Here is a 26,035-nt window from a genome sequence, read left to right on the forward strand (position 1 = left end):
TGAGAATTTTTGCATATCTGTTCTTAATCTGCATAGCTGACGGAAAAAACCTATGTACTGTTGCTGCTGCATCCAGAGGGAGGTAGTAGCTAATATTGCCAGCACTGTGGATTTGTGCTGATGGGACTTTTCCAGGATCTTATTCTGTATAGATTGTAATTTGCTGCATCCAGTTTTGGAAGCTTCAAGTCTGTTTAAACTTTGGTCATCTCTGTTGTTGACAACTGCAGCCTTCTCTCTAGCCTTGCCTTGTCACATCTCGGTGCCATCACCACTATCCAAAACTCTGCTGCTTCTGTTTTCTCCCTACTATTAGATTCCACCCCCTGCATACACCCTGGGGCCTGGACCTTTCCTTTTCTTCTGTGTTCTTATGCTATGAAGTGCCATGTTCATTGATGATGCTCAAAAAATGACACAAATGAAATTTCCAGGATGCAGCCTCTAGCAATCTATGTGCAGCATATTTATCCTGGCAGTGCCCATAAATAGTCTTTAAAGAAAAAAATACTTTAGGTTAAGAAGAGACTTAGGGTAAACTGCATTTAGGCAATATGTTTACAAATCCTGGTGAGGGGCACATGTGGCCTCTCATTGTGGATGTGTTTCAAGATAAGCCTTTGATACACTGGGGCAGATTTCAGACCTTCTGCATGCTCCATTCTTTCTTAATATTCCATGGAGGAGGGTGGTGGTCGTGCTGTACCACATTTGATCTGTTGCGGGAGGTCCTGCTGGAGACTTCAGCTCCATAACATTATCCTAGCTACAGCCGAAGACACAAAGTAAAGGACTACTTGTGGACATAGCACCACGATGCTGTCATGGCGTGCAAGAGTACAAACTGAATGCATGCAACTTGGGAGTAGCGTGTGCCGCTCTGATGGGATATGCATCAAGTATGTATGAGGGTAACATTTATCTATCTCGTTCAAGTTGCTTGGGAGCCTTTGGAAACCTGTGTTGAAGGATAAGATGTGGTTTAACTGAATGTGTCGAAATCCAAACCAACATTCCAATCCATACATGACCTCAAATGTCTGACTTGTACTTATGGTTGGTTCTAACCTAAGGCCACAATTCCCAAATCACTGACCACAGAAGTCATTGAGACTAGTCCAGTATAGGTGGTTTGACCTTTTTTTTCCTCTCATGCAGATCTGAAATGATTACTGCTTTTCAGCTTCTAGCTGGCTCCTGTTTTTATTATAGGTTGCAACAAAACCAAAATATTGGTATCTCATAAAACAACACAGACATTGGTTTTTTTGCCCTGCTACAGACGGCTTTTAAAACAGTTCTTTCCCTCAAAGGAACCCTAGAAACTGTAATTCTTGGTGGGGAGGGACCATGTCTGTTAAATGGGTATAAAACTGAAAGAAGCTTACTGTTTTAGATGTAGCTCCTAGCAGCCCAAAGCACTGTAATTTGATAAAAACGTGTAAACCCTCCCAGCTAAATCCAGACTGGTTTACTTGTTTCTACAAGGCAGTAATTAATTTTGAAATGTTTTCAGCACCCTCCCCCCCCGTTCTAGAATTACAGTTCTTTCTACCCCCAATGCAGAACCAACGTCTGGGTTATTCAGGCGAGCATGACAATATCCTTCTATGCAGTTCTGTGCATTTTTGGTGCACACTAGGACCTGCAGATGGGGATACTCATCTAGCATTAGAACATCAGCTAATAACACCACTCTCTCCCTCCGAAAGCCACACACAGCGGGGAGGTGAAACATAAGACGTAAGAAGCAGCTTTTTCTGAGCTCTCTTCTTCCCAATTTGGGACAGTGGGGCAACAATAGGTGCCGTTATCCCCCTCAAATCTGATGATTATCAGTGGGGCGCCTCTGCCAGGGTTTGGTTTCTGTATATATTTGAATATTCTTTTTTCCTCCATGAGGGGAGTATTCCACCATGTGAGTTTTCACCTGAAATAATGACTTGGCACTGAACAGACTTTCAGAGAGGTGATAAATTTAAGTTAAGCCTCCATGAGTGGGTCTCTGACTGCTGGCCCTTCCCCCCCCACCACCTCCCCAGATGTCTATGCTTTAGGGGAGCATGTCTAAAGCTGTGCTCTTCATGTGTAGGTTGTTTCCTCTTTGATTTAGAGCTCTGATCATGTGGAGTATAGAACCAGAAGGTGGAGGCACTTACCTGCCTTCCCAGCAGGTGAGTTGCTGCTGCCTACCTGGGGTGAGGGGAGCAAGATGGTGGTGAGGTTGGGGAAGGGCAGATGGCGCTGGCTGAACCACCAAGGTAGTACATTACCTTTCTTGATGCCTTTCCCTCTTCCTCCTGGTAAGTAGGAGCAACTCACCTGCTGGGGGAATTATAGAATTGCATTGTTGGTTGGGACCCCCCCCCCCATGGTCATTTAGTCCCACCCCCTACAGTGCAGGAATACTGCCTATAGGTGTCCCTGGGTGGTTTCGAACCACCAACTTTCTGATTAACAGCCAGAGGCAAGGGCCTATTGCGCTACTGGGGGCATGTTAAGAAGTAAGCCAGTATGCAACTACTTAGCAGCTACATAGCAAATTACCTCTTCCTTATTCCTTAAATATTAAATAAAAACACACACATACACACACGACATGGGCACTATACATTTCTGTCATGGCTTGGTAGCTTGAGTCTAGCCTTCTTTTAAATATTGCTTTCCTATCTCGTTAGATATTCACAGGGAGTAGCCAGATAGTGTCACCTGTAAAAATGCTGTCTTTTGATTAATTTTTATTGCATTTGATACCCAAACCAATATGAGGAATAGACAACCTCATGAAGGGCTTGTGTTCCTCATCTTAACTAGTCAGCATATGTTTACAATGCTAATAGTTGTGTGAACTTGATCAGTATAATGACTACCGTATTTTTTGCTCTATAGGACGCACCGGACCACAAGACGCACCTAGTTTTTAGAGGGGGAAATCAAGGGGGGAATTATTCCCCACCCACCCCCAAAGAGCAGTGGACAGGCTGCTCGGGAAGCCTGGGGGAAGCCCGGGTTTCTTCCCCAATCCCAAAGAGCAAAGAAGCCAAGACAGCCAGCGGGATCCATCCCGCTGGCTGTCTTGGCTTCTGCCATAGCCGCGCAACCTCTCCAGCTGGGAGCTAAACCTCTCCAGTGAGACTAAAGAAGCGTGGCTAAAGAAGCCAAGGCGGCGAGTGCGATCCATCCCGCTCGCTGCCTTGGCTTCCTCTTTAGCCTTGCACAGCCTCTCTCAGCCTTGCACAGCCTCTCCCACCTCCTGCAAAAGCCCACAGGAGCCACACACCCTTTAAGGAGCGCACGGCTCCTGAGGGCTTTCTACAAGGAGGGAGAAGGGACTGACTGGCCGCGTAAGCCCCTTCTCCCTCCTGGGGAAAAGCCTGCAAGAGCCGCGCAAAGCTTGTGTGCAGCTCTTGGGGGCTTTTCCTGCCTGCCTCCCCCCTGCATTCACTCCATAGGACGCACAGACTTTCCCCCTTAGTTTTTAAAAGGGGGAAAGTGCGTCCTATGGAGCGAAAAATACGGTACTTTTGCTTATGTTTATTTTTGTGAGAGAAATATGTGGAAAACAATATAAATCATACCCCTGTTCTTGGCTTTACCACAATACTTTCAGTGGTATAGAATAATTTGTGAGAGAACTGAACCTGGGAACAAGTTACCTTGATTTCTGTGGGACTTGTTTCAGAGTAGACACGTGCAGGATTGCATTGTGGGCTCCTTTTTTCAGTGTATTTTATACACTGGTACAGCTATTTGACTAGAAACAATCACACAGTCAGGAAGGACAACGTAATAAAAAAGTAATTAAATTGGCTCATAGAAGACTACATTTTATTAGTATATTACTTACTTTCGCTATTTTGAAGTCTGATTTCCTCAGTCATCCATAGTAGTGAAGTTAAAAGACAGGTTTGGATCCAACATATCACTTTATGCATGATGAAGGGCTTGTGCATGTCTAGTGGGCTTCTGAGAAACAGATGCAGACTACCTATGCCACATCAGAAACTGCTTTAAAAACACCACTCTGTTTCAAAAGTGGCTTGTTATGATGCATAGGGGAATGCAGTTTGAGAAATAGAAGATCTTTTAGTTGCACAGAAATGGTTGCATGGTACTTTGGATCCTAGCCAGAGGCTGCAAGCCTGCCTTTTTGTGAGAAACCAATAGGTTCTAGATTCATTGACAAGAAGTAATTTTTTTTTAAAAAAAGTGTGCCCTTTGTCCAAATCTAGCAGAAGTATAGATTGCAATCCCACCGCACTTCACTTGCAAGTAAGCCCTATTGAGCTTGGTTATTGAACTTTGAATTTCTTTGGAATAAACTCATGTATGATCAAGTTCGGAATAAACTCATGTATGATCCATACTCCTATGGAAGTAAATAATAATTGCGCCGTTGAATTTGCTACAAACAAACAGATGATCTCATATGAGAGTTAAAAGTGATGTTCACACTATATATATATATGCCAAGTGCCACATCTGAGTCTTCACAAAGCAAATTACAGTCTTTTGAAATGTTAAAGACTTTTCCCCACAGTTAGTTTTTTCAGTTTATCTGGAATCCGGTCATTTGGATATCATCAAGGTGGGCTGCTGCTGTCCCTCAGCAGTTACAGCCTAAGACCTCTGCTGCTTCAGGTCAATTTACCTTCAAGGTTGGTGGTGCTATTTTTTTCCCATGTACTGATTATTTAAAAAAGAGCATGCTCAGGTCAGTTGTCTCTGCCTTTGCATTAAATTTGTCCTGAGCCATTGCTATGGAAACAATATTTTATAATGGTATTCTTTAAATTGTTGTGCATCCTACTATTAACACCTATTGCATGGCTTTGGTATAGTATATAAATGTATGCTTTAAGTTTTGACTGCAGAAGTGTGACTGGCTTAAAGAGAATGAAGAGTCAATTGTACATGCAGATTAATATTCTAATCTCACTGCCTGTGTATGGACAATAGGAAGAATAACATGTATTCTAGTTACTACTATATCTACTACAGCAACAGCACAAAGCCATATTATCCCATTTTCATTGGAAATGACCATATGTTAAAAAACATTCAGTATTTATTCAAGACCTCAAGCTCCCCCACATATAATTGTATGAAATTTTGTTATGCATTTTTAAAGCTGTGAATCATTTGGAATGCACACCGATGAAGTGCTTCTGTGGTCAATGGAACTGCAGTGTCATAGGCGATGAGTGAATTATCTCCCTGGAAGTAGTTAACATTTTGTCATTGATTGCTCAGAGGCCCACTTTTCAGTAAGTTGGGTTTTTTTTTATTTAAAAAGGCCAAATTAAGTAAAAATGGACATCTTCCAAGAAAACCACAAGATATGGCTCATTCACAATGCTTGCCAAACAATCTGAGGTATTAAAGGAAAGCACAGCTGAATTTCATCTGCCTTTGTTAGACTTGTTTAAATAGTTATTTATAGAACGCCTACCATGCACTGACAGTGAATCAGTAAAATCCTGCATGACTCAGCATGAACAGTTTAACCACGAGAATATCATTATAAAATATTACTATGAAACGTCTTTGCGTAATGATCCTTGTACATGGAAGCTTCCGTCCATTGTGGGAAGCTAAACCAAAATAAAAAAATTGACTTTTCATATACATACATGCATGATGCTGCAAGATAGCGTATGTAAACTATTCCTTTCTGTACTGTTCCGTTCATCGTCTCATTAGCTCCCACAAATTTATTTGCAGTCATTCGTTTGGATCACTGATGACCTTTTCCTTGTCCCCCCCCATACATTCTGTAAATAAATGTCTATAAATATACCTTGATGTTGTCTTTCCATAATTAACCATTGTTGTGTAAACGCCATACTGGCATTTTGTGTTAAAATGCCATTCTTTAGTATGGATACACCTGCTGCAAAGGGGACATGATAAAAGATAAACAAAAAGTTTACACCTCAGGAATAGTATAGCAAAGGTGGTGTAAACAGAAAATGTGTGGGTTTTTTAAAAAAAGTTATACATAATAGTTCAAATGTGATAGGTAATAATTTCTAATTTGTTAACCCCTTCATTCCCAATTTTATGTATAAGCAGATTCAAGATAAGCCACTCGGGCAGCTTTTTGGAACTGAGGGGTTAAACTCCAAGAACAAATATATGCATATATATGTGTGTATGGTATAAATTGAGCTCTGAACCGCTCAAATCTTTACCACATTCCAAAATACATATTTCTCTTTTTCTCTGCCAAGCTTTTATTTTATAAAAAAAGTTTCAAATGTGCAGAGACCATTTTTTAAAAGACCGATAAATTCTTTGATGTCTTATTGAAAGGGATTATTGTGTTAATGTCAAGTGATCTCATGGTGTTGTAAGCAGGTTGTGATTTGGCATGCTTCTACGAATTGCACCCAGCATGTTAAAAACATTCTTTTAATTGTTATGTGAAATGTTTGCATATGTGGTTATTATCTGTGAACTCATTGTACATGTATCCAAATGTGTTTTCTATTGTGCTTGATTTTGCTGGCCATTCTTGAATGACTTGGCAATTCAAGAAACAAATGTTCTGTGCTGTCCTCTGTAATGTGTATTCTCTTTGATGTGTTTTGTCATAGTCCATCAGCTTGTATCCTCCCTTTGCCAACAGCATATCCTTATATGTGTTGGAAACAAATTTATGCAAAGACATATCTTAGCAAGCTTTGCTTAACATACATTTTTTTAAAATTTAACAAAATGTTCATTTGTTCAACATTTAAACACACTCTTGCTTGGTGTAAATCTTTTGCAGTTAATCCGCCGTCAGACTTGAATTTTAAAATTATAGATGAACATACTGTTCAAATGTCATGGACAAGACCATCTGATGCAATAGAAGGTTACAGGATAACAGTGACACCTGAAGCTGGTAAGTTTTGGTGTTCTAATAAGCTGAAACCTCAAATAATGCAGTCTTGCTCTATTTCATTCATTTTTCCTAGCTGATTTTTTTTTGGGTGGGGGTATGTCCAAATACAATATGAAAATACATACCAGGGACAGCTGTAATTTGTCCTAAACGATGCCTGGTAATCATGTTCAGAATGGTTTCCTGGCAGGTGCACTAATTCTAGAGGGCGGAGGCATCTTAATATTCCTTAAAGGTAAAGGGACCCCTGACCATTAGGTCCAGTTGTGACTGACTATGGGGTTGCAGCGCTCATCTTGCCTTATTGGCCGAGGGAGCCAGCGTACAGCTTCCGGGTCATGTGGCCAGCATGACTAAGCCGCTTTTGGCGAACCAGAGCAGCACACGGAAACGCCTTTACCTTCCCGCTGGAGCGGTACCTATTGATCTACTTGCACTTTGACGTGCTTTCGATCTCCTAGGAGCAGGGACCGAGCAATGGGAGCTCACCCCGTCACGGGGATTCGAACTGCTGATCTTCTGATCGGCAAGTCCTAGGCTCTGTGGTTTAACCCATAGCGCCACCCACATCCCTTAGCACAAGCCTAAGCCCTCACTAGCGAAATCACCTAGCCAAGTGCAGCATCAAAGGCAGGCTCCTCCTAAGCATGAGAAAAGGGGAGCAGCAGCTATTGAAGCTGTGAGGCGCTGGGCAAGGCCTCCTCCTGATCATGTTCCCACCGTGGCAGTGCCAGTCCCCAGTTTGGGAAACCCTGCTGAATGCGATAGAACGTGGCAGGGGTAACTGCCATTAGAGTAGCTGGGTAGTAGGCAGAAGGGCCATGACAGCTTTGCCCCTATGGCCACACTCTGATATCAGTGCAATTCAGCCACTTTCTGCTGGGCCACTGTACTATGGACATTCTACTATACCTATTTCAGGAAAAGAAGTGACCGTGAAGTTTCTACATTTCTTTCATTGTTAAATAGGTAAAAGCTCTCTTTTATTGTTTTGAATGAAACTTTGCAACTATGATGTGTTTATTGTTCTACATATATTGTGTTGCAGATGGACCTACTAGAGAATTTACCCTAGCACATAGCGCTACCCAAACTTTATTAACAGACCTTACACCTGATACTGAATACGTTGTAACGATAAGTTCATATGATGACAGAGAAGAGAGCATATCTGTCTCTGGACAACTTACAAGTAAGTTTGCATTATTGATTTAGATTTATCCAGAGAGTCACAAAGGTCTCCCTCGGGAGGTAGTGGACTCTCCTTCCTTGGAGCTTTTTAAGCAGAGGTTGGATGGCCATCTGTCATCGATGCTTTAGCTGAGATACCTGCATTGCAAGGAGTTAGACTTGATGCCCCTTGAGTCCTTCCAGCTCTACAGTTCTATGGTTCTATGACCCTGGTATTATTTGGGCACAGTTTCCTGTCCCCATATGCTTCTGTCATGTAATGAGCAGCATTCACCTGAAGCATCCATCATTCCCCCCACTTCCAAAATAATATTTCAAAAACCTGAAGGCATGCAAGAAAACTGTCACTTGCAATGAGGTTATCAGATAAATGGGGTTATCAGTATGTTGGCTGAACCCACCCTTGGTATGACTTTGCTAGGCTTTCTCCACATGTTGACTTTTGTAGTAAATGTGCCCCCATCTGTTCTGAATTTGAAGGAGAATAATGGGATGTGAATCACTGGAGAAGCCCAAATGTTTTTTGGCCCTATTTACATACTCTCCCAGCACATCCTTAGATTCTGACAGTTTATCAGCGATATGGGATACTTCTTAATCCTATGTTATTTTGTTGTTCCAGTTCAAACAGGTGGTTTAGTAACAACAGAAAAGAAAATCGAAGAAGTTCGGTTACAGAGTAAGTGACTTTGCCCATTTAAAGTGATTTAAAATCACTTAAAATGATATTAGGAACATGAGACAGTTCTTTCTAAATCAGCACCACCAGTTGCCCATTGAGCTGTGCAAATTCTTCCTTTCCCTTTTCTCAATAAGTATGTCTACTGGACAGGGAAAAGAGTGTTTAGTTGCACCCTGTCCCAATCACTGTATTACAGACACTAGTCTGTATCACTCCTTGTGCTGACTGCTAGGTCTGGTAGCTAAGGAGGAAAACATTTATTTATTTATTTATTTATTTGTTGGTTTGCTTGCTTGCTTACTTATTTTTGCAAGTTTTTGTTTCCTTAAACTCTTAAACTCTCCATTTTCCTTTTCTCTTTTGATCTTCCTTTCTCCATTTATGGACAAAATTGAATTTAGCCTGGTGAGCTATCAGCTTTTGTTTTATTCCTCAAGCTTTCCAACCATTTAAATTTTGGTTCAGAGTGTGGGAATTAGACTCTAGTTCCCGTTTGCAGAGTATGCGGAAGACAGTCCTGGGTCGTTTGAACCTTTAAATTAATTCTCTTTCCCCCTCCTATAAAAACTACACAAGACACTCTCTTTAAATAAAAAGAGTATTTACGTTCAAATAACACGTAACTTTTACTTAGTGTAGTTGCAGTTGCAGATTAAAATACACAATGCAGATGGGTGATACTTAAGTTGCTAAAACATTTTATATAGATTAAACCAGTGATGGCCAAACTTGGCCCTCCAGCTGTTTTGGGACTACAACTCCCATCATCCCTAGCTAACAAGAGCAGTGGTCAGGGATGATGGGAATTGTAGTCCCAAAACAGCTGGAGGGCCAAATTTGGCCATCACTGGATTAAACTGTTACAGACTAACTCTGAGGCAGACAGCAGCAGAACAGTTCATACCTGCTGCTCTGACTGTTAAGATTGCTCCTACTAACTGCCATAACTGTACCAACTGCCATAACTGCCACAGAGTGTATGATTTCATAGAGTTCTACTGCTCTTGCCATTAACTCTTTACATATGCATTTTGGATACTAACATTCCACACAGAGGACTTCATTACGGTTGCTGTAAATCAGGCATCCCCAAACTCGGCCCTCCAGCTGTTTTGGGACTACAGTTCTCATCATCCCTGACCACTGGTCCTGTTAGCTAGGGATGATGGGAGTTGTAGTCCTAAAACAGCTGGAGGGCCGAGTTTGGGGATGCCTGCTATAAATGAACAAGAATCTGATTCTAACTGTGAAGTGCCAACAAACAATTTTATTTTTAGTCATATATTGCCTGTATAGTAAGGGGCTGTATACATATTATAGGTTGGATCCAGAGATCCTGTGGGTGGAGTTTCACTTATGGAATCTCCTGCTTGTGGAAGGAGAGGAAATATGTGGATTCTTCCTCTGAAAATCTATCCCTTCTAGTCAGTGTGGGAGGTGGTGCAGGAGTCAATGAAAATTGCCTCATATTTCTTTGTAGTGCATTACGTATGCTACATTACTTATGTGGGTGTATGGCAATGGTCATTAATTTTGATAAAATTATATTTCAGGATGTTCCCTCAGTGCTGTTACAGATCTAGTTTTTCTTGTGGATGGCTCTTGGAGTGTGGGCAGAAATAACTTTAAATACATCTTGGATTTCATCGTTACCCTTGTGTCGGCCTTTGATATTGGAGAAGATAAGACAAGAGTTGGAATAGTTCAGTACAGCTCTGATACAAGGACTGAGTTCAACTTAAATCAGTATTTCAAAAAGAGAGATCTCATTGAGGCAATAAAAGGAATACCATACAAAGGAGGCAATACAATGACAGGTATGGACTTTTAAATATTATAGTAATCAGGGATGTGCACCATTCTCAAAATTCACCTTGTATCAGTAATGTTGGAAAGCAGCCTGATCTGTTTTGGATGCGCTCATTGTTTTTCTAATTTGACTTGTTAATCTGAAGCTCACATTCCCTCCAATTGACTATAAGAGGAATCTAGAAACTGATGGATGAAAATTGCAGGCAATAGATCTGCCAAGCGATAGGCAGACCCAACCAGGTTTTTTTGTGTGCAGGGAACCCTTAAAATATATTTTGTTATTTTAAAAACTACATTTTTTCTTTTTTCTGCCAGAATTAGAGACAGTTGGTAGGCATAGTTTCCCCTCCTGAGGGGATGAAGCCTGAGAATTATCATAATGATAGCTGCAGTGGTTCTCCCATTATCATTTGGTAGGTGGGTAAAATAGAAATCACTTGTGTGAGTGTAGAAAAACAGAAGAATGAAAACAATTTTATTGTAGTGTTTATTTTAAATTTTGTTAGAAAACAGAAAGGATGCTAACACTCCTCCCCCAAATTATTGTGGTTTGAGTGCCCTGGAGAAATAATCACTTTGATTAAAACCAGGACTTGCCCTTCAACATGAAAATATGCCGTGACCTCTCTACCCATGCACTGCACTCTACACTTCCTCCACATTCAGGGTGTTTCCCTAGTCAGTTTTTTAAAACAAATGCAGTGATTGCTTTAATTTTACAGCAAAATGCAGTGTCACAGAGCTTTAGGGACTCTGATCCAGCTCAAGATGCATCATTAATAGTGCAATCCAATGTGGACATATGAAAACCTCATCAGAATCAACTCAGTTTGCCTTGTCATTTTGGGCTGGACACAGAGCTGAAAACATGGATGAGTTTCAAGAGCTTATAATTTTTCTTCATTGATTGTGCTGCCTTCTTGATTTTACAAATTTTGAATTTCATCTAAACTTGGAACATCTGTGGATTTTAAAATCACAACCCATTTTTCCAAATTTCAGGAGAAGCAATAGATTATCTGATTAAGAATACATTCATTGAATCTGCTGGAGCAAGAAAAGGCTTTCCTAAAGTGGCAATCGTCATAACCGACGGAAAATCTCAAGATGAAGTAGAAATCCCTGCAAGAGAACTTCAGGGCATAGGAGTTGAAGTGTTTTCTTTGGGTATGTCAGATTTCTGCAACAATTAAAGTATTAGTACAAATATTATGGAATTATATTAAAATTGTGTTAAAAGACCTGGGGAATAGTTTGGAAAAATGTATGCCTGCCAATTAAAGGATATAAAAGAAGTCACTATGTGTAGCTCTCTAGGGAGGTTGTCCCACAACCAGGAGTGGGGTTCTCTGCTGAAAAGGCCCTCTGAATCTCATATTGTGGAGGACACTCAACATTAGCTGGTGATGTTGGGGCCTGGGTAGGTAAAATGCTATCTGGAGCATTGGTGTATCACTGGCAAACATATTCACATATTGTTACTTTCTTCTTTTGAAGGAATCAAAGCTGCGGTCGCCAAAGAGCTGAAGTTAATTGCCTCTCAGCCCTCACTGACTCATGTTTTTAATGTGGCCAACTTTGATGGCATTGTGAATATACAGAATGAAATAATCTCGCAGGTGTGCTCAGGTGTTGATGAACAATTGGGTGAACTGGTCAGTGGAGAAGAAGGTAAGGGACATTTTAAAGTTTCACAAGAACTAGACTACTTGTGTACATAATCAAGCATTTCATCTCCTTGTTCTTGAGATCCAACTGGATCTTTGTTTTTATTTTTTTCAGCTATAGAGCCTGCCTCAAACCTGGTAGCTACGCAAGTCTCATCAAGATCCATTAGAATCACTTGGCATCCATCTCCCAGTGAAATAACTGGCTACAAGGTGGACCTCATTCCAATGATAGCTGGTGCCAAGCAACATTCATTGAGCGTAGGACCTCAGACTACTGCTTTTAATGTAAAAGACCTTTCACCAGACACTGAATACCAAATCAATGTGTATGCAATGAAAGGACTGACTCCCAGTGAGGCAGTGACTATTATGGAAAAAACTCAGGCAGTAAAAGTTCAAGTGGGTAAGTTATTGGCTACTAAGATTGCAGAATCGTGTTTGAATTGCATAAAAACAAAGCATTCTTGGGAAAAGATAGTTGATGTAAAAGACATAAAATATAATTTCATATTTTTCTTTTTAACTGTATTTTAGAAAAGCTTTGGGGACTGCTGTTGCAAGGCAAAAAAATGGGCTTCTATTACTTTATCTAAAATGCACAGAGAGAAATAAATGGAGGACAAAGGTTCATATCCTATACATACTTACCTAAGCATAAGTTCCACTCAACAATAGGACTTACTGCTGCGTACATATTTTACATGATATCAGAGAGAGAGAGAGAGTTTGATATCCCACTTTATCACTACCCGAAGGAGTCTCAAAGCGGCTAACATTCTCCTTTCCCTTCCTCCCCCACAACAAACACTCTGTGAGGTGAGTGGGGCTGAGAGACTTCAAAGAAGTGTGACTGGCCCAAGTTCACCCAGCAGCTGCATGTGGAGGAGTGGAGATGCGAACCCAGTTCCCCAGATTGCGAGTCTATCGCTCTTAACCACAACACCACACTGGCTCTCAATGCCTAATAAGATATGGTTGGGCCTGATGCTGTCAACTGATGGGAGTGGTGCTGGCTTGGGATTTAGCAGATCCTGGACCAGTTCAGCCTCTCGGCTTCCCCACCATGGAATATTAGAAATCTAACTTCTGTTTGCCATCATCTAACTTGTTGCAGAAATGGCATGGGAAATAAAGCCTATGTACTAGACTATTATTCATACCAGGAATCTCTACCCCAAAGTGTACACCCCCCCCAAAGCTGTATGACTGCCTATTTAGTAGGTGATATCGGAGCTCATGTAGTTAGCATAGTAGCTAAGAGAATGTGAATCTCTCTTCGAATCTTGCCACCCCTGTGAACACAAGAGACAAGCTGCTGTCTCTCTGCCTCATCACCACCCCTGAAATATAGGAATAATTCATGATGGTGATATGTAATGCTTTGAACACTCTGAAGTGCTAAATATATATAAAAATACTAAGTGTTCTCCCCCCGTCCCCCTTTCCTTTACACAGAATGCTCAGAAGGCGTGGATATAAAAGCTGATATTGTGCTTCTGGTTGATGGCTCCTACAGTATTGGCATCGCCAATTTTGTTAAAGTAAGAGCATTTTTGGAAGTGCTGGTTAAAAGCTTTGATGTTTCGCCAGCCAAAGTCCAAATCAGCCTTGTTCAGTACAGCAGGGATCCTCATACAGAATTCACTTTGAACAGATACACTAGAATTGAAGATGTACTTCATGCTATTAACACCTTCCCCTACAGAGGTGGATCTACAAACACAGGCAAAGCAATGACCTTTGTAAGGGAGAAAGTCTTTGTTCAAAGCAGAGGCGCAAGACCAAATGTCCCAAGGGTCATGATTCTTATTACTGATGGGAAATCGTCAGATGCCTTTAAAGATCCTGCTGACAGACTAAGAAATTCAGATGTAGAAATATTTGCAGTTGGTGTTAAAGATGCAGTACGATCAGAGTTGGAAGCAATTGCTTCAGAGCCTACAGAAACCCATGTGTACACAGTGGAAGATTTTGATGCTTTTCAAAGGATATCGTTTGAGCTTACACGGGCTATCTGCTTACGAATTGAACAGGAACTTGAGGCAATTAGGAAGAAAGGTGAGTCGCTCTTGCTGTGCAGAATTTTTAATTTAATATTGGTTGGTGAAATATGAAATGGTATGCAAGTTTAAACAGAAAACTCTAAAACTGAATATAGAAAACACAGTACTAATTCTGAACTAGACACTGATACTACTAATTTAGTGAAACATAATTATGCAATGATAAATATCTCAAAACAATGCTAGTAAAATAAGAACCATTAAAGGAAATCATGCAGAAAAGTAAAAATACAGCATCAAAATATCATTAGAGAATCCCATGTATATTGCAGAAGTGCCCTCTATAATGCAATCGTGATAATTAACAATGTACACAAAACCACACACACCCAACTCAACAATCACACTCCCCTTATGCATAGCACATCACTCCATACTCTCAATTCCACTTATTCAGAAGCATTATAGCCTCCAGCTGTGGATGCAAAGCATAGCCCTCATGGCTAGCCAATGATAGCTTTATCCTCTCCCCAGCTCTGCCCCCTCCCCCAGTAGGCTTTTAGGCTAGGAGTGGGGAACCTGTGGGTTTCTAAGTGTTTGGCTGTAGTTTCCATCAGCCACACCTGTCATGGCCAATTAAGAGGAATCATGGGAGTGATTATCCAGAAACATATGGAGGCCACAGGTTCCTCTGTAACAGCCTGTTAAATCAAGATGTTTCTGTATATATAGCAACCAATTGTGTTTATACACCTTACTGGAAATTGAAAAGAGATTTTCTAAAGCCTTCATTTATTCACTATGTGCTTTTTTTCAGCAATTCACTTGGGAGCAAGGGATCTGAAGTTTTCAGAAGTGACATCTAACAGCTTCAAAACGAGCTGGTCTCCAGCAGGACCTGGTGTTTTATCTTACCTTGTCAAGTACAAGGTGGCTATTGGAGAAGACGAATACTTTGTTTCTGTACCAGCTCCGCTTACTAGTACAGTTCTTACCAATTTACTACCACAAACCACATACACCGTCAGTGTGATTGCAGAATATGAAGATGGCGATGGACCTCCTTTGAATGGGGAAGAAACAACTTTAGAAGGTATTGTTCCTATTGTCCTGCATCAATTCTCCTTCCTGAAAATCAAGATAGGGGCCCTATGTATGTGTTACCATAGAGATGTGTTTGCTGCCCCTGCCCCACCAAAATTAGCTCTAGGCTTTGGCACACACCAAGTAGCCATGGTTGAATATGAATCAGTATGTATTGTGTTCAGATAACGTCTGTCTAAGGCAGAACTGTATATGAGGAACATACCAAGATATTTACCATTGGTAAATGAGAAAAGGTACAAGGCTGCAAGGTGTATTTACTAATCTAACATTAAAACCCTTTGGTCATTTGAGTTTCTTGGGTCCACTTCCCTGTGTTTTCTAGAGAGAGGCTATACATTGTATCTTTCTTATTTGGAAAGTTCTGTATCACAAACCAATTTGGTGTTCCTGAGGTGGTAGAACAAAGACGGATAACTCCATATTGAAGCTGATTTTTCAGCACTTCAAATGGATTAAATTTCATATTTATGGGAAATCCCACTTTCCTGCCAATGCCCTTTCTTTCTCATTCCTCCTACATATTGATAATACTATTTGATAATACTATTGATGTAGAAAGTAGTGGTTTTATTGTGCTATTTTTTGGGTGGAATATCAAATGATGTCAAGGAACAGTATGTGCAGAATCCTCTGTATCCCAGTTCTGGTTGAAAGGCATAACTTAATATAGTACTATCCCCCTCACCCAATGAGATAATCTGATTTAAAATTAAATTTATTGGTAAAATTTGGACCCTACCTTTCCACTGGTGTTCAAAGCAGCTAATATAAAAAATGTTGTGTGTTACATTTTTGTTGCTTTGTGTTGTGTAATCTGCTTTGAGCATTGTTTTAATAGGAAAGCAGCATATCTAACCAGCAAAACATTAAATCTAACCAGCAAAATATTAAATCTAACCAGCAAAACAGCAATAAAATATAAGTAAAAATCATAAAAACCAAAACAGATAAAATTTTATGAAAAACAATAAAAACAACCAGATAAAACCATTTCATTTGTGCTTTTATATTTTATATTTCTTTTATAGTCAGGGGATCACCACGAAACTTAAAAGTAACAGATGAGACAACGGATAGTTTCAAGGTTGGGTGGTCACCTGCTCCAGGCAGTGTTCTCAGATACAGGCTTGCTTACAGGCCAGTCGCTGGTGGTGAGAGAAGACAAGTGACAGTCCCAGCAAATGAAAGAGCAACGACACTACAGAATCTGAAACCAGATACAAGATATGAAGTCTCTGTTACTGCTGAGTACCAGTCTGGGGCTGGAAAGCCACTGAATGGACATGGAAAAACTGAGGAAGGTAAGCCATCAATGTAATGGTTTTTGGGACTCCACACAAAACTCAACAGCAGAAGAGTTGCTGTGACATTTAAATATGATAGGAAGCAATAATAAACCCAGCTGGCTCCCTTGTGCATGTATCTTTGTGATTCAGGGTGTTTTGGCACTTGGTATATATTAGACCATTGTATTTAAAACTTCAGTGTGTGAAGTGGGCTGAAGCTGACCCCCCTGCATAGAAAAAAGAGTGTGTCTAGCAATTCTTATCACGGCAGCAAAGCCTCAACCGACTATGTTCTTTGTCTAGGGCAGGTGTGGGGAATCTGTAGTCCTCCAGGTTTGTTTGGATTCCCAACTCCCATGATCTTTGACGTGGACCATGCTTTCTGGGGCTGATGGGATTTGTGAACATCTGGAGGCCCACAGGTTCCCCATCCCTGTCTAGCCGTATGAGCCACATTTTCTCCCATCTCTCAGATTTCATTCAGTTTCATTTGCATTTCACTCCTGTCAGAAATGCACATATTGCTCTGCTTTCACTCAGCTAAAAAGTGACACCTTGCATTATCAGGCTGCTTCAGGAGGTTGTTGTCCTGACTTGGCTGCCATATTTAAATGCTACCCTGTGTCGATTGACTGCTTTCCTAAATGTTAGTTGTGATTAATAGTTTACATCACAGATATTTCACAGGAGACCTTAAAGATAGCTAATTATTATTGCAAGGAAGTTCTATGTCTGTTTCTAATGTTCTTCTTTTTTTAAACATGTGCAGTTTTGGGAAGACCAAGAGACTTGAAGGTTTCTGATGCTACGACATCCTCATTGAGATTATCTTGGAGTCCAGCACCTGGCAAAGTACAGCGATACTTTGTGACATATACTCCAGCAACAGGAGGTGAAACTAAGGAAGTGACCGTAAGCGGAACTACCACCAGTACAGTTCTCAGAGACCTGGAGCCAGGAACAAGATACGATTTGTCTGTGGCTGCGTTGTATGCATCTGGAGCAGGCGATGCTCTTCCTGGACAAGGAGTCACTCTTGAAGGTAAAAACAGCTGAATCACATACCTTGCTGCTGATGCTGGTAGTTGGTACTGAAGATACACTTGTGAACAGATATCCCTCTTGGATTATGACATGTGGAGACCTAGGATTTTATTTTTATTTTTTTTGCCATAGTCATTTTCAGTTGTTTCTCTGCCACCTTTCTTTGTATAACCATTAATGTAGACATATGACTGAAAGACACCTTGGATCCCGAACCCCCTGGTACTCAGACGTTTTGGCTTCTGAACGCCACAAACCCGGAAGTGTTTCGGTTTGCGAACGTTCATTGGAACCTGAATGTCTGATGGGGCTTCCGTGGCTTCCGATTGGCTGCAGGAGCTTCCTGTAGCCAATCAAAAGCTGTGCTTTGGTTTCCGAACATTTTGGAAGTCGAATGGACTTATAGAACAGATTTCATTTGACTTCCAAGGTACGACTGTATTGATATTGGACACATTCTTAGCATTTCACTGTTTGGATATATGATTCTTCCACTGATTGTGAATCGGTCCTGGGTCTTTTTCCAAGGCAAGGCTATGTTTCTGGGGAAAAGGAGGGGTACAGTTGTGGGGAATGGGCCATAGCTAAGTAACAGAGTGTGTTTTAGATGTATAAGGGTCCCTTTCATCTCCCCCTGGCTGTTGTATGCATGAGTCCTCTAAAAGGCCTGGAGGAGAAATGGATAAACCTGGCCGGGGGCTGCCAGACAGAGTGTACAAGGTTGGGCTAGAGGAAACCATGCTAAGACATAAAGGCAGTTTCCTATGTTTATATTGCCATGCTTACCCCACAGTGGGGTGTGTGTGTGTGTGGAGCAGGGTGTGTGGCTCTGCTTGTCATTGTGCAACATAATGAACCACTTTATTTCTCTTTGCTTCTGCTGTTTGCCAACACAGCTTTGCAGTGGCACTGTGAATCTGTGTAGGTTTTTGGTTTTGTTAGTAAGGTGTCAGAAATAAAATGATAATGAATCATTATACTGTGGGATGCAGCAGGTTACCACACAGGATGTGAGTTCTCAGTGATAATATTTTCATTGCTAATGATATGCGCAATGTCAAGGTAGTGCATGGGCACATTAATCATGTCAGAATTTTAAAAACAAAACAAAACATATGGAGCTTTTCAAATCAGAAGTGTGCCATAGATTGGTTAAGCGAGTTAGAACCTTATCCTCCGTGATCCTAGCCAGCAAGAGGGAGGCTTTGTTTGCAGCTCCCTTTCAGAATGCAATGTTTCTGCTTGTGAAGGATATAGCCTGGTGTGCAAAGAGAAGCGGTTTATTACAGTGCTATCCCATAGTGATCCCAGACATTTTCCAGGCTACAGGGGTACCTTGGGTTAAGAACTTAATTTGTTCTGGAGGTCTGTTCTTAACCTGAAACTGTTCTTAACCTGAGGTACCACTTTAGCTAATGGGGCCTCCCGCTGCCGCTGCACCACCGTGGCGTGATTTCTGTTCTCATCCTGAAGCAAATTTCTTAACCTGAGATACTATTTTTGGATTAGCGGAGTCTGTAACCTGAAGTGTCTGTAACCTGAGGTACCACTGTATTTATACAAGTATTATTTTTTTATTCCATCAGAAATCATGAGCAATATCCTATCTCTCTTTGTATCCCCACTAGGGATGGGGGAGAAATTTAATTCAGTTTGCATTTAGAGATAAATCTATCAAATTCACATGTTCTGAAACAACAGGAAAACCAAAACGCATCCATCCTTCGAAATTCACACTTGTCCAAATTTTGTGATGCACTTCTCCAACCAAATAATGCTGACAAAAATGTACACGTGGTTGCAAAATGATGTTTCCACCCCTTCTCCCACTATGCATGCCCTACGCCTTTCCCAAATATGCTCTGGAGGGTTGAGAGATTTTTTATTTTTTATTTGTTACTGCTCACAATGCTGCAGAGTAGGTCTTCGAAGAGGCTCTAGCTTGTCTTCGTCGTATCCCGTGCTATTTTTCTAGAAAAAGAGGTCCCGGAACTCACCATGAATACTTCCCTTATTCTCATAGAATGGCAATGGTGCCCACCTGAGAGGGGCCAGAATTGAGTTCCAGTGAGTTCCAGCTTTAAAAAAGCCCTGGTCGTACCTACCCTGAGTTTTCCGCCAACTTCGCTGTAGTCACTGCCTCACATGTTTCATTGTTATCAACTCCCTAGAGAACCAGGGGGCTGATTTGCCTCTACCCTGTGAGAGGGGGTGCTAAGGAGCAATTGTGTCCACCGCCCTGATCATTTCTCCATTATACAGATCCACCAACGCTTCAGCAGAATTGCCTGCCAAGGCAACAGGAAGCTTCCCTTTGTGGTCCCCCCTGCTGATTTCACCCCTGCCAATGGTGTGCCAGCCCCCACTGCAGCCTGGCTTTTATGTCATCAACCCAGCTAGATGACCCAGTTCAGCTGGGGGTGGAGCAGGAGGGATTGTTCAGCAAGGGCTCCAATCCTGCAAGGAGAGAAGAATAGTTCAGGCATCCCTCTGGGAAGCAGGCAACACCAGACAGCTGGCTCCTCTTCAGAAGTTCTTGGGTTCTCACTATCTCGCACAGGAGTGCGGCCATTTACATAGTAAAGATTATGCAATTCTTTACATACAGCTGGATCAAGCCAAAGGCCCATGTAACCCATCCTCCTCCTTTAATAATGGCCAACCATATGTATACAGGAAGCCCACAAGCAGGACCTGAGTGCAACAGCTCTCTCCCTACTTGTGTTTCCTAGCAAGCAGTGCTTCCTTCTACAATGGAGGTAGAACATACCCATCATAGCTAGCAGCTGTTCATAGCCTTATCCTCCAAGAATTTGCCTAATCCTCCTTTAAAAGCATTCAGTTGGTGGCTATCACTACTTCTTCTGGGTGAATGCCATAGTTTAACTATGCACTGCTTATGAATGGCTGTTTCTTACAATCCCATTTTATGGGGTGAACTGCTATGCAGACACTCCCCTACAGATGCTTCCACATGCCCCCCACCCACCAACCAGGGAGAGGAATGCAGAGAAGCAGGAATTGCAGCAGTACAGTATCAAGAAATAAGGATAAACTTTGTATTATTGAGGGATTAAGAGTGCCAATAAAAATCTGACAGAACATGTCAAAAGATTCAAGCACAATACAATGAAACAAGGAAGCACATCCCAGGCCATATAAAACTGAGTTTTATTTCCAGACTCCTCCCCCCACCCCCATATCAAAGAAGGTAGTGAACAAACTTATTTACTCCTAATATATTCATAAGTTGGAATCCTAAGAGGCCTTTGCACATGCACCATGCCATGTCTAGGGTGCATAATTTTCAATTTTCTTTTCTGGGAGTAGCTCTTTTAAAACACACAATAAAACAATCCCACTAAATTATCAAACAAAGAAATCCGATTAAAATAACACACTGATTTAAACAGAAAAGTCAGGCCAAGAACTCAAGGGAATGCATAAAAAACATCCTTGATGCCCTAATAATTTATTCCCTAAATACTGATTAAAATAAACAAACCCCCAGCTGCTACAAGTTAACTTTTTAATATAAACATTAATATGACTCTAATCAAAACCCTCCCTTCTCCCTCCAATCCTCCAATTTTTTAAATCTCTGTTTATATGCATGTTTAACATAACTATTCAGCTTTATTGATAAGGCATAATGAAGTATACAGCCTACATATATTTGGGTCTGTAGATGGCCTGGCTTCCATCTACCAGACTTAAATATCACGTGTTGTGCGAACTTCTCCATTATCGAAATATAACTTGGAAATCCCGCTTGCCTCTTTCGGTGGCAGATGATGATGACTTCTATAATTTATATGAATAGTTTTTAGAATGTTCATCCTCTGGAATGTGTTTATTCTTCAGCTGGATAAGAAAGCTATGCAAACATGTTGTAGCTGAATTTTTGGAGCTCTTGAGAAGTTTTTGCTTCTGGATTGTTTTATGATGAAAGTGAACAGAGCTCTGGCTGAGCACATAAAAAACAAAATGTCAAAAAATATATATGATTAAATTGGAGTGCCAGAGGAGACGTGGCGACGTTTTGAACTGGGCATGATGATTACAATTAACAGCACAGAAATAGAGATAGTTTTCTCCCCAGCCCATCCTGTATACTCTTAGAGCAAGCTGCCTTCAATGGGTGGGATGAAAGACTTGTAGGCTTATTGTGTGTGAGAGAACACCAAGTTACAGTATAAGGATGGTCTTGAAAGAACAAGGGGTGGAAAGCAAAAAAGTACTAGAATAGGGTGGATTTTCACAAAGGGCTAATTAAAAAACCCTTAGTGATAAGAAAAAACATAAGAAAAGATAGAGGTTACTCCTAGCTTGATAACTTAATGGAAACTTGTAAGTGGGATGGACACATGTCCTACTTTTCAGAAGACAGTCTTCTGTTTAAAGGACTGTCCATTCCAATTCTGGTTTAGAGAAAGAGCCATAAGAAGGGAGGTAAAGTACCATAAAGCTGCCCATCAGCTGGACTGGACTGTGGACTGAGCAGGTACACAAATCGCCAAGGCACAATCTTCCCTACCATGGTGAGATGTATTGTGTTTGCAATTATTTCTAGGTTTATTTCTATACTCATTAGTATGTGCAGATTTATGCAAGTTTGTCCTCTTGTTCTCTTTTTTTTTTGACAATGCAGTTCCTTTTTTCAGATGGTGATCTGGAAATGTCCAGCCCATGAATAAGAGATGCAGAGTCTTATCACCTTCCTTTATAACTCCACTTCGCTTGCTTAATTAGTCGTTATTAATAAATATTAGCCTTTCGTGGTTTAATTTTCCTTCAATACCTGCCGTGGCCTTTTTTCCTCCTCCCATCAGACTTAACTGTCTCTCAGTCATCTTTTCTTAGCAAGCAAGGAGTTGTTGGCACTGGCATTTGTCCAGCTGGAAAGCTATGACATGGCTAGAGGCCAGGCAAGGCCTATGAGGAGACACTTTGTGGGCTGTGCCACTGAGGCCCATCTGAAAGTGGCTCAAGCCCAACTGGTGGAAAACACTGGGTGGTATTCAGTGAACCAGTTCTGTTAGTGCAAGGATTTCTGTTTGGATGATCCAGTGTGTAGTCAGAAGTTTGTGTGCTAATGGAATTGGTTGGTTGGACACCTCCCACTGCCATAATTCATTTAACATAAAGTTTAGTTTAATGGAAGGTGACTGCTTGGAATGCCGTAACTGCCCAGAGGCCATTGTTGCGCAACGTCACATTTCTAGCTATCTAGTTGCTTATGTTCCTAACTAGCTATGCATCTTGTCTTTCCCAACACTGAAAACTCTTCACTATTGAAACCTGAAATGGTGTCCCTGGCAGTCTGGCTTCATGGACAAACGATGCATAACTTTGTAAGAGTGATCCATGTTACAGCAGATGAACTTTTAGATCTCTGTACTGACCCCACAGAGTCACACACAAACTTACTTTATAGCGCTTCTAAATTCACCCCATAGTATGGGACTTGGTGTGTATGTCTGCATTCTTTGTCTACCCACCTAGACCCTAATATAACTTTGTTCCCCACCCTAAGAATATTCTGTTTCCTGGAAGCTGCTCACTGTCTGGGAGTTAGAAGCTGCTAAAAGTACAGTGGTACCTCTGGTTAAGTACTTAATTCGTTCTGGAGGTCCGTACTTAACCTGAAACTGTTCTTAACCTGAAACACCACTTTAACTAATGGGGCCTCCTGCTACTGCCGTGCCGCCGGAGCACGATTTCTGTTCTCATCCAGAAGCAAAGTTCTTAACCTGAGGTACTATTTCTGGGTTAGCAGAGTAACCCTGAAGCGTATGTAACCCGAGGTACCACTGTAATGTGTTTAAAATGTATAAAGAGTGTGTTCTCAGGGTCTGTTAATAGTTAAGGCATAACTATGTTAAGTGATCCTGAGTGTACATTCTTGCTTAATAACGTAATGCAGAGGTTTTCTAACTTTTTGAGTCTGTGGCTCCCTTGACCAACTACATTCTTTTTGCGGCACCCCAGTGGGGCTCCGGAGCCCAGTTATGTCACCCCTTGCCTGAAGAGCTGGCAGCCTCTCACCCTTTTTTGAAACTCTCCCTTGTGGAGTGTTCCCTCAGCCTCCTCTCCTCTCCCCTTGGGAGCCCTATGGACAGCTGCTGCTGCCCCTGGTCTCTGAGCTGCCCCCACTGCCCCAAAGAGAGGTGCCTCCTCACACTGCCCCACAGGGGCCTGGGAAGCACTACCTACTCACCACCTATTCACCTGGGGAGCTTGTAGCCTGGGCTGCTGCAACCAACAGCTGTGTAAGCCTTTGGGAGGCAGAGATGCAAGAGGGCATCAGAGGAGGGAGGGAAAGAAAAAGAAAGAAAGAAAGAAAGAAAGAAAGAAAGAAAGAAAGAAAGAAAGAAAGAAAGAAAAGGAAAGAAAGAGGGACAGAGGTCAGTTTTGCCTGCTGCACCTCTGACCATCATTAAAGGCACCCCAGGGTGCAATGGCACACTGGATGAAAACCACTAACGTAAGGGATGCCTCATGTTGGAAATCAGATTAAAGTTCATAGAGTTCAACACACTTTGCAGAAATCCCAGTAACCAGCAGGTGCTAGCTAGAAGCTCTACCACAGGGTTTCCCAAAGTTGGGTCTCCAGCTGTTCTTGGACTACAATTCCCATCATCCTTAACCACTGGTCCTGCTAGCTAGGAATGATGGGTGCTGTAGTCCAAAAACACCTGGAGACCCAAATTTGAGAAACCCTGGTCTACCAGAAATTGGCCAGTGGTCCACCAGAGGACTACATTGTACCTGACACACATCCTTCATGTAACCAATACTAAGATTTCATCCTGAAATGGAACATAGTATTGCTGTTATTATATGGCAGATGCACTGCCATATAATACCATATTCTACAAAGCTACTTACTGCTTTTCCTTGCAATTGTTGGTGCTGGATCAATTTCACATTTTGGCATAGTTAGCTTAAAAAATGAATTGGAATATTTCACCTCATCATTCTCCTTCCTATGCCCCAACCCCCCTTGGAGTTTTCCATTTCCCCCCTTTTTTTCATAGCCTGAGCCAAAACCATGGGTCATACACTAGAAATAAAACATAATGATAAACACAGCAATTGTAAAGAATGGAAACCCAGTAGATGGCTAACAATCAACTTTTTCTGAGAGCTACTGTTTTTCTAATCTGTTTTTCCCATGGAGAGGAGGTGGTAAGAGCAGTTCTGGCAAGAGCTAACTTGTTTGCCTTGAGGTATTAATGTCAAATGACAAGAACATGCTCTATACTATATCTGTTAAATAGATTAATTTAAACAGAATATAAGATTATTATTATTATTACTGCAATTTTGGGACAAAAACTTCTGACAGAAACTATACTATTAACTGTAATTTGCATAACCATTCTTTGAAAAATTGACAACTGACCTATGTCTGAAAATAATATCCCAGCATTGTCTTAAAGATATTACAAATATTGGATATCAGGGTCTCATAATAACTGATCAAAGCAGAGGAACCAATTTACCATTTAAAGTACTCCATGTCATTAAAAGCAAGTCATCAGAACAAGCACTCAAACATTTTATACTTGTTTTGTGAACAACTGCATTATGTTTTGAATTGAAATTAATGCACAGTGTAGTTTTTGTAGGTAAATGTTGATGTGTTTTGGGCCAGTTTATTCCAGGAGATGATGTAGCCTACCTTTTGCAAATGCATTTAGCCTTCTGAGGTTACAAAACTTAGTTTAACAAAGTTATAAGAGTCCAATGCATCTCTCTGTAAATATTGGATAATTTTTCCTTTCCCCCCATAAAACTGAATAATGATTTATACCTCCAATGCTGAAGGAAACAGCACTCATGTTTTCAATCTCTGAGAACTGCAACGCTCAAAGACTTACTCTTTTGCAAAAGAGCTCATCATATTTTATGTTTTAGTTACAGATTTTTTTGCAGCATGCCTTTTTAATTGTAGAGAGTTATCAATCTCTAGATATTCTCTATTCTATTGATATTCTAACAGTTAATTAAAAATGTTCTAGAGATTGTGGACCTCCTACAGATTGAATTGGTACCAGCACAAGTGACATTTCTTTACAATGAAGTTTTTAGCATAACATAGGAACGTTACGTACATGTTTTGAGTCGCAAAGGGCTTGCACCACACAAAGAGACTCTGTTTCTGCTGAGGAGATTTAGTGCTGTCTCATGCATTATTTAAATTTTGCATACTTAGTTTTTTGGATTCTGACATTTTCAAGAGACTTTTGCCAGTTGTCAAACAATCACGTCACTTGTCCTTTCTGTGGGAATGCCATATTTCTAGGAAAAAACAAATCGGCCTAGAGGAAGTGATCCATTCT

At 41.1% G+C, this 26,035-nt stretch overlaps 1 protein-coding gene across 5 annotated transcripts in view; it reads left to right on the forward strand.

Annotated features, from left to right (window-relative positions):
* Nucleotides 1-26,035, forward strand: part of COL12A1 (collagen type XII alpha 1 chain) — a 123,093-nt gene that overhangs the window by 12,142 nt on the left and 84,916 nt on the right. For all 5 annotated transcript variants that reach the window (XM_081904779.1, XM_081904782.1, XM_081904781.1 and 2 more), the window contains exons 3-13: nt 6,776-6,892; nt 7,941-8,084; nt 8,706-8,762; nt 10,319-10,582; nt 11,580-11,744; nt 12,075-12,248; nt 12,360-12,650; nt 13,703-14,305; nt 15,068-15,343; nt 16,386-16,658; nt 17,413-17,685. In XM_081904779.1, coding sequence (XP_081760905.1) covers nt 6,776-6,892; nt 7,941-8,084; nt 8,706-8,762; nt 10,319-10,582; nt 11,580-11,744; nt 12,075-12,248; nt 12,360-12,650; nt 13,703-14,305; nt 15,068-15,343; nt 16,386-16,658; nt 17,413-17,685 — 2,637 coding nt within the window. The remainder of the gene's footprint in view (nt 1-6,775; nt 6,893-7,940; nt 8,085-8,705; nt 8,763-10,318; nt 10,583-11,579; nt 11,745-12,074; nt 12,249-12,359; nt 12,651-13,702; nt 14,306-15,067; nt 15,344-16,385; nt 16,659-17,412; nt 17,686-26,035) is intronic.

This window comes from Podarcis melisellensis (genome assembly GCF_964234715.1).
Source record: "Podarcis melisellensis genome assembly, chromosome: 3".
NCBI lineage: Eukaryota > Metazoa > Chordata > Lepidosauria > Squamata > Lacertidae > Podarcis > Podarcis melisellensis.